This window comes from Acomys minous (genome assembly GCF_964271855.1).
Source record: "Acomys minous genome assembly, chromosome: 5".
NCBI lineage: Eukaryota > Metazoa > Chordata > Mammalia > Rodentia > Muridae > Acomys > Acomys minous.
The window spans coordinates 93914259-93923696 of record NC_140494.1 but is presented as its reverse complement, the minus strand read 5'-3'; the positions used below and the strand labels follow the sequence as shown (position 1 = coordinate 93923696).

The window sequence follows — 9438 nt, the reverse complement described above, 5'->3', positions numbered from 1 at the left end:
ACTGTGGAGAATGTCCTGTCCATTGGCTAGATCTAGGTAGAGGTTTGAAGTTTACTGCACGTTATTGTCCTTGGCTGATGCCATAGTTTGAGCAGGACCCCTGGGCCCAAATCTGCCTATCATAATATTCTTGTAGGTTTCTAGGACTCTCTGGATCCTTCTACTTTGCCATTTTCCCATGCTTCTTTCATCTAGAGTCCCAATAGGATTTCCTCTCCTCTGTCTCAGTTTCCTGGTAAGTGAAGACTTTCATGGGATAGTTGAGTGGAGAGTGAGGTTTGACTTTCACACGAACTCTGGTGCCCCATATTTGACCACATCCCCTGGATGGGGAGACCTGGTTGCACTCAGAGGAAGGATAGCAGGCTACCAAGAAGAGACTTCATACCCTATGAGCATATACAGGGGGAGGAAGTCCCCCTCAGTCACAGTCATAGAGGAGGGGAGTAGGGGGAAAATGGGAGGGAAGGAGGAATGGGAGGATACAAGGGATGGGATAACAATTTAGATGTAATGTGAATAAATAAATAAAATATAAAAAAATACATAAATACAAAAAACAAAAACAAATATATATATCCTACTTACTGGTATTTGATAGTTTGATGTGCTATGATTAGATAGTTTACAAAGAGGAAAACTGGAACATGTTGCCACAGCAATCACTCTAGATATAGCAGACTAAGCTATCCTGGAAGACGCGCTTTCTAGTCTGAATACAGCAAGACAGCCATTCATACCCCTAGACATCCATCCTGGTGAGCACCAGGCCCTTCACAGAAGTTTCCTACTAAAGGACTTAGGGGACGGGGGCAGGAGGGGAACTTTGGCATGGTGTTTGTATTCTCAGACTACATATATGTGAAGAAACAAATGCCTGTGGAAGTATGAAAAAATCAGTAAGTTGAACAACAGAAATGAATTCTTCATCAAGTGGGAAGACTGAAATCATCAGGCCACACTGATCAATTTCAGGAAGACTGGATAAAGCAAAAGTTCTGGCTGGTAAACCAAAGTTTCATCTAAGAAAGGAATGAGAGACCGAAAGGACAGAAAAAGCAAGTTTCCTTACTTTGCCAAGTAAGGAAAAGAAGAGAGAAGAATGCCAAGACAGAAAAAAACAAAGCACTTAGGTAAAAGAAAATGTTTTACTTCACATAATTATAACCGAATGAAAAAACAGAAAAAGAAAATGAATGATTGTCAAAGAGAGCAGACAAGTAGCAGAGCTTCCAAAGAGTCTAGAAAGGCTTGTCTGTTCCTCTTGGGCTGTTTTTCTTTTGAAGCATTGTCTCTGTAGCCACAACTAGCCTGGGCCTTGCTATATAAGACGTGCCCTCAAACTCACAGAGGTCCCCTTGAGTGCTGGGATGAAAGATGTGTTCTATTTTAAAAGCAAAAGGTTGGCTGTATTACATTCCTGAGTAAAAGTTTAAGTATGTAAGAGTTTTAATTTAACAAGTGTGAACATGTAATTAACTGAGAAACTTTGAGTTCAGAGAAATGCAGTGGTTAGCAAAAATCTTATTAGCTTTTCTTTTTCTAAAGGGGTGTGTGTGTGTGTGTGTGTGTGTGTGTGTGTGTGTGTGTGTGTGTGTGTGTGTGTGTACATGAGCACATACATGCTGGGAATAAACCTAGATCTCGGTATACCAGACAAGCATTGTAACACTGACTCACGTGCTAGCCCAATTTTTTTAACTTTAAATAAACAATTTAATAAATCAAGAACTTTTAACTTTTAACACAGTTTGTATGCTCTAAGGCCTTTTGAACATCAAAAACCTTATGGAGACAAACATATGCCTTACTTATGAAAGGCTCACCTTGGGCACCAACCCAAGGGCTTAATTTTTGAAATACCAAGAAAGTCTTGCACTAGCATGCCTACAGGCTAGGGCAAAGTTTACTTCACAAATCATGACTGAAATACAGCAAAGCTCCAACACTAGATACAATTTTCTGAAATTAGGGATGCTTACATCCGACTCTCCAGCTTATTATTCTAACACTGATAAGAGTATGTTTAGAAAAAGTTATATTTAAGATTAAGTGAATATTCTGAGCTCCAGACTGAGCTCCAAAGCAACATCATAACTCTTTCTTGCAAGATATGCACATTTGGGCTTTTGTATGAGATATTAAAAGTGAGATGCCCATGAAAAGTTATATAGTATACAATAGACAGAAGTATAGTGCTGTAATTATACTAAAGGTTAAGTGCTAGTATTTTCTCTCCATCCTTCCCAGTTCATAAAAACTGACTGGTCAATCTCAAAGTCAAGAGCTTCAGACCAAAAAAAAAAAAAAAAAAAAAAAAAGTCAATGATAGAAACAACAAATTGTGAAGTATTTTCTAGCCATTAAAGTAAATCATTCTTGATGTAAAAGAAAAGTAAGTCCACAGAATGAAACACCACTATCCAGTTCTACTGAACAGTACAGCAGTATTCCAAGCAAGGAAGAGATAGACAGAGCAGCCAGCAAGCTGGTCAAGCACAGGAAATGCATGCTCTATAATGCTTAAAACCAGTGAGTTCCAGGAACTCCCTCGGCCCGCCCATCAAGATGTGTCTACCAAACTGTTCTCTTCTGCAGTAAGAAGTTTCCCTTCTCGCTTGAAATTAATGGTCTTGAATGCAGATGCAAGCAAAGGTGCTTGAGAGGCTCGAGCATCTATAGGTTAAAGGTATATACATTTTAAGAGGTCAATCATATACTCTAGCATCCCTGAATTGTTTCAAAGTTTATGTCCTACTTTCCAGGTAGAAATACCTACCAGTAGCGTGATATAAGAGAGACTAAACTTAAAAAACAAAAACCGCAAACTTTTTGAGACAATAAGATATAGTTCAAGACGGCCTCTACTCACAGTCCCCAAACAGGATTGTGTCAGGCCTGTGCCTCCACACCGAGCTCACAACTCTGATATAAACACTTCTACCTCCAAATATCAACAATCTAGAACCTATCCCTAAGTATCCTAGAAGTCACATCTTGGGAAGGGAGGCTTAAAATAGAGGTTCAAGGCTCCACTTGTACCTGCACATCTGTATATCTGCACATCACTGATACAGAGAAACACCTCAAAGAAATGTAAAAACCACTGTGCCTCTGAGAAGTACTGCTCAAGTAGAGAGCAGTAGACAGCACAGATATATCACCAACGTTTTCTACAAAGTCTTTGAGTCATTGCACTTGGACTCAGATCTTTACTGTGTCACACAGGCTAAGTAGATCTAAGTCAGAAATCCTCATCTGGAAAAATTTTTTAAAACTATTTTACCAACTTGCTGTGCAGTTAATAGACATACTGTATGTAACATGTTTAGCCAATATACTTCATGTAACAACTCCTAAATAAAGTTTCTCTTTCCTGACAGGATTCAACATTTATATTTTCATTTTCTGGGTTGTAGTTCCCTTTCTGTTTACAAAAAGATCCTTTTTTTTTTTTTTAATGTGCATTGGTATTTTGCCTGCATGTATGTCTGTGTGAGGGTGTCAGATCTTAGAGTTACAGACAGTTGTGAGCTGCCATGTGGGTGCTGGGAATTGAACCCGGGTCCTTTGGAAGAGCAGTCAGTGCTCTTAACTGCTGAGCCTATCTCCAGCCCCAGAAAGATCCTTTTAACCATTCTAAGGACCTCTAAATTAGTCTAAGAACCTTGACAAAGCAGATACAGCACATAATATTAACTCCACAGTACAAATGAGAAATCAGAGGAGCAGAGATCTGAGTCAGTGGTCCTCTGACATGCCAGACTGGAGAGCGAGCAGATTCCACAGTGCTACTAGAAAAAGTTTGTTCCCTCCCAACAAATCCAAAGATAATGGCTATTGCAACAGCTAACAAACATCCACTCCTTCCCTGTAGCAGACAGTGGCTGGAGCCACCAGGAACCCACATTCTGGATAGGATTAGCTTACCCATCCAGGGCACCACAAGTGACATGGTGCCATCCTTTTAAGAATAAATTTAAAACCTAATTCAGATGCTATTCATGGGAATTCTTTTGCCCTCATCTACTGGAGAACAGACAGGAAGAAAGAGACAGAGATACACAAACATAGATGGTGGTTGTAACCAAGATAATGGTTTGGATTTAGGTGAATTAGCACAGATTTTAAGGAAACAAATTAAAATGTTGGTGTACACATAATTACAAAACTTATTTTAAAACCAACTTTCATACAGCACAGACTCTATTACGCGGTTCTCCAGAGTTAGAGCTGTGCATTTTATCCAACCCTTCACCTTCCACACCCACATGCATTTTTCTCCTTGGCGTTTCAGCAGGAACATGCTGTGGATGTTGTGAAAGCCTGTGCTGCCTTGTTTCCTCATGCCTTACTGATGAATAGAGTGAGAAACATTGTGTGAAATGGGGCCTTACCCACATCTCTTTCTGGAATTTGTAAGTAAAATCCCAAAGGCATATTTGGTTTGGAAGAACGTAGGGTGATACTCTGATAGGATATCAACTGTAAACAACAGCAAACTCCCTATGGTTTCATGGTGTCCTAAAACAACAGCTACAAGTAGTTCAGTTTCTGAAAATGACTATTCTGTCAGTACTCCCCCATGATAAGGTCTCAGCCTTCCAGGCTTGTTTTTAAATGTCAAAAGAAAAATCTTGGGGGTTGGGGGTGGGCTCCCACTGCTTATGAATAAATCTAGGATTACAATATCTAACATACTATAAAATATCAACAAAGTCAGGCTCAAGTTGTTTCTCCCTTTGACAAATGCCACAAAGTAACTAACACAATTTTAATCAGGTCAGTTTTAATATAACATATACTGGTAGAAAGATACATAGACCAAAAGTAAAAACCAGTAGATACGTGTAACAGCAGCACACCTTGAGAGAGATGAAGCTTATGCAAATCCAGAAAGCTAAATGAAATTATAGGAGGGAGAAAAAAGAAAGAAAGAAGAATGACAGGCTAATAAAGACGCAGTTTTATAATCTCAACATTTTTTTAAGCATACTTCTCGTTTGCGTTAACCCTTGAGTAACAAATTCAATGTGATCTATCAAGAGCTCCTAATATTCAATCACTGCTTTCCTTAACTAAGACTTTAAAATAAATTCTAAATAAAGAACTGTTTTAACTTGAGAGACAGAGAGAATGACTGCTTGTTTTGAGTATGAAACATAAAAGATTTCATCTGATGAAATGATACATTCACCTGCCTGAGGACTCATAGGTAAAATTACAAAGATATCTAATGCCCATGTGGGTAGTAGTGTGTGTATGTAGCTCAAAGTCTCATTTCATTGCGATTTTTTTTTCCTCTGTGTACTCCTGGTTGTCCTGGATCTCACTCTGTAGACCAGGCTGGCCTCAAGCCCACAGTGATCCACCTGCCTCTGTCTCCAGCACTGGGATTAAAGATGTGAGCTACCACTGCTCAGCATAACAGATTTTTTTTAAATGACTATAAATGAATGTATTAAGTCCCTAGCCCTGTAGGAAACAGAAAAGGTTTCCTAAATTCTGTAACAATACAACAGAATTAAATACTGTCGGTTTCCTCCTGCAGGCAAGACCTCTTTCTTCAACAGACGCCACAGACTTCTCAACCAGGAGGCATCTTCTAACACCTTCCAAGTATTAAGTTGCTACTAGGAATTTCAAAGCCCCAAAAGACATGGGGATGGACACAGAGTAAAAATGAGGATCAAAGTCACAAAATAACAGATTTGAATTTAATCAAAACGTTTTACACATCTGCATAAATGAAGACAGTTGTACACACACACATTTCAGAACACATTCCAAGGAAACAGTGAACTACCCATTAGATGCAAATTCAGATCAAATCTATTAAGATAAGAATCAGACACAGAGAAGGGTAGTAGTTCATTATGAGTCTCTACTTGAAATTCCTGAAATGCTACTATAAAACCTGTCTAACGCCTTCTCTTCCTGGTGTTAGAACAAGTAATTGAAAATACATTTTACAAGCTCAGGGCAGGTTGTGGAATGAAGAATACTACAGAGAACTGAAAAGCTGTCCTCTTCCACCCCAACCCAACCCATCGAGAAGTTTTACCGATGAAAAGATTAAAACAGGGAGGACAGAGGAGGAGGAAAACACAAGTAAACAAAGAATTGAGAACTCCTTAGTTACCTGAAATTCTCTTCCCTGTCTTCCTCTTCTCCATCAGTCAGCTGCGTTATAACTTCAGAATCCAGCCAAAACACACTGTCATCCCCCAAAGAGCTACTCTCACTTTCTGTCTCCATCTGGTCTTGTGAGATCCTCAAGGCATGGGATAAGGAGCACCAGTGTTCAGGTGGGTGAGTGCTACTGATGCTCACTCAGTAGTGTGATGCTGTTTTCATTGCAGTGGGGAGTACAGACAGGAAATCCCATGCGCACACTCACTGCCTATGACTGTGCACCTGTCATACCTTAGACCCTCCCACTGCCTCAGGCTCCATGACCTACATAATAAAAACCAGAGTCCAAACCAGGATGATCTTTCACTAATTATCCACTTTTAATAACTATTTTTCTTTGCGTTTCAAGGTAATAGGTATTTTCAAAAAGCAGGCTCCTGTTTATATCTCAGCCTTTAAAAAGACAAACAGAAAACTAGAAAGGATAACCACACACACCAGTGTCCTGTGCTCAGCACCATGCAAGGCACAGTTACACACCTCACAGTTAGGGAGGATCACCATTCATTGGGAAGATAACAATGTCTAGGGACCTGCCCAACTTCCTGCCTTCTAATGTGACAATCTTTCCTTCCTCTCAGAGATAACCGCCAGGTGTACCTTTACCCAAGTGCCCAGAGTGAGATAGAAAAAAGGAGCCTGTCCAAGGCCTACCAAAGAAACAGAAAAAGGTGTCAAAAGTCGAAAGGCATTGAGGATTATTATACAAACTGACAATACAAAAACATGTTTACACTCTTACACTGGGGAGGCCCATGCTGACAGTAAAATGGCTTACTGGGAAGCCCAAGTGTAGGATCAGTAACATTGTAAACACAACTGCTTCTTAGAAACAGCCATGCTGTTACCAACTACAGATGTGTCTCTTATCCAGCAGCAGCAAACACGGAGCCCTGACTTTTACACAGGTCCAAACAGATTTCAAAAAGGAGAAAAGGAAAAACAAAACAATAACATCCACCTGTTTCAGAGTATGGAAAATGAACTTCTGGGTGACTTGGCTTATACATACTTTTTCCTCCCTGCAACTTCTGGAACAGTCACTGATTTAATCCTGCAGCTCTGAAAACAGAGTTAGTCTCCTGCTAGAAACTACAATTTGTTGGCAAACCTGAAAACTGGTTTAGAAAAACCAATTGTTCCTGACAGTAGGGATTTGGAAATTTTCTGACACTTTACATAAAAATATCTTGAAAATATTTGTGTCTACCAGAGACAAGTCCTACTAAACTCACATCTCTATAATCACTTCAGAATGAGAAAACAATCATGGGAATTGCTCTAACAAATGTCTTATCATTCAACCAAGATTCTGAGGATGTGAATTAAATATCTTCCTCATTCTGTACATTAAAATAAATGCCCAAGAAACCAGAAATGTAAATCTAAAAATTGAATCACAGAACCATGGGAAAGCACCTTCCAACCATCTTACAGTAGAAAAGAAAACTCCTCATTATAATTGTATAGAGTTCTCACAATTTTTATGAAGCCGTTAAAAAAAAAATCACAAAACACAGATAAATCTTATTATATGAAAATGTTTCTATCAGCCTGTGATGGTTCAGCAGATAAAACACCTTGTACACAAATATGAAGACCTAAGATTAGATTCTCCAGAACCTATAAGGAAAGCCAACTGTGGAGGCTAAAGAGATGACTGAACAGTTAAGAGCACTGACTGCTCTTAAAGAGGACCCAGGTTCAATTCCATGCACCCACATAGTAGCTCACAGCTGTCTGATGCCCTTTTCTGGCCTTCTCAGGCACCAACATACATGTAAAATATTTTTTTTAATTTCTTCACAAATTATAAAGCTGAGTATGACTGAGTATGTCTGTAACCCCCCAGCATTGTGAGCGGGAGATGAGTAAATCCTGACCTCTCAGTCTAGCCCAAATTCTCACTCCAGGTTCAGTGAGAAGACTCTCAAAACTAAGGTGGAAAGTGACAGCGGGACATCAAAATATCAAACTCAGGCCTCCACACATGCAAATACAAATCACTGTATCTACACACGCATGTGTGTAAACACACACACACACCACAGAGAGAGAGAGAGAGAGAGAGAGAGAGAGAGAGAGAGAGAGAGAGAGAGAGAGAGAGAGAGAGAGAAATACATTTATATATTCTACAACAATACTAAGAAATTGTGAACACAGCCAAAATGTAAAAAGGAGAGAGTAAAGAAAAGGAGCACAAGATACAATAACTCAGAAGATAAATTGGTAAAAAGGTTAATAACCAGAGAAACCTACAAGACAATCTGATTACAAGTGAAAAATACAGAAACAGGAGGAGGACCCACAAAAAGACTTTTTTTTTAATGTTTCCACATAAGCAAGGATTTTAAATGTTTTTAATAAGCTAGATATGGTGGTACACACTCTAATCCCAGCACTCAGAAGGCAGAGGCAGACAGATCAGTGTGAGTTCCAGGCTATCCAGGGCTCCACAGTGAAAACTGTTGGGAGGACAAAGGAATAAACTACAATGCCAGGCGTGGTGGTGCATGCCTTTAATCTCAGCACTTTGGAGGCAGAAGTAGGTGATCGCTGTGAATTCAAGGCCACCCCAGTCTACAGAGCAAGTTCAGGACAGGCAAGATAACACAGAGAAACCCTGTCTCAAAAAAAACAAAACAAAAACAAAAACAAAATCCCTACATCAGGCTTGATAACACCCTTAGATTCCCCAAACACTATAGGCTATTGATACTGAGTTCTCCATTGCTGAAGACACCATATATTTGGGCACAGGACCTGGAGGAATTGAAGTCCACCTGAAAACCTCCCTGAGGACCAGCTTTAGTAACAGAAGATACCATGCAAGCTTCCAAAGGAGAGAAACAACCACTAACCCTAGTGAGCGAGGTATGGTATCTATGAACCACTACATCCGGAATGGTGCAGGAGTGGAACACACACCTTAGCAGTAACAGGCAGCTCTGTAATTGGATTTAAGACCATCTCAACAAGACACATCATGCCTGGTACTGGAAACCTAACTAGCTACCTGGGGCTAGTGCAGTCATGGATCTTTGAGGGCAACTTACAACCAAGATTTTACTAAAGCAGCATAACTCCTAACTACATTCCAATATTTATCCATATCCTCTCAGGTAAGTATAGGTCTCACGAGAGGGAGAGAGGGGGGGGGAGGGAGGGAGGGAGGGAGAAGGCCAGGTGTGGTGGCCCACGCCTTTAATCCCAGCACTCGGGAAGCAGAGGCAGATGGATCTC

General features: G+C 40.0%; 1 protein-coding gene across 7 annotated transcripts in view; it reads right to left on the bottom strand.

Moving 5' to 3' along the window:
- ARHGAP32 (Rho GTPase activating protein 32) overlaps positions 1-9438 on the bottom strand; it is a 234682-nt gene that overhangs the window by 149600 nt on the left and 75644 nt on the right. For 4 of the 7 annotated variants that reach the window (XM_084783257.1, XM_084783258.1, XM_084783259.1 and 1 more), the window contains exon 1: positions 6143-6349. The exons of the other annotated variants lie outside the window; for them this stretch is intronic. In XM_084783257.1, the coding sequence (XP_084639383.1) occupies positions 6143-6258 (116 nt within the window). In that variant the 5' untranslated portion in view covers positions 6259-6349. Of the gene's footprint in view, positions 1-6142; positions 6350-9438 lie in introns of those variants that run through there. 7 annotated transcript variants of the gene reach the window in all.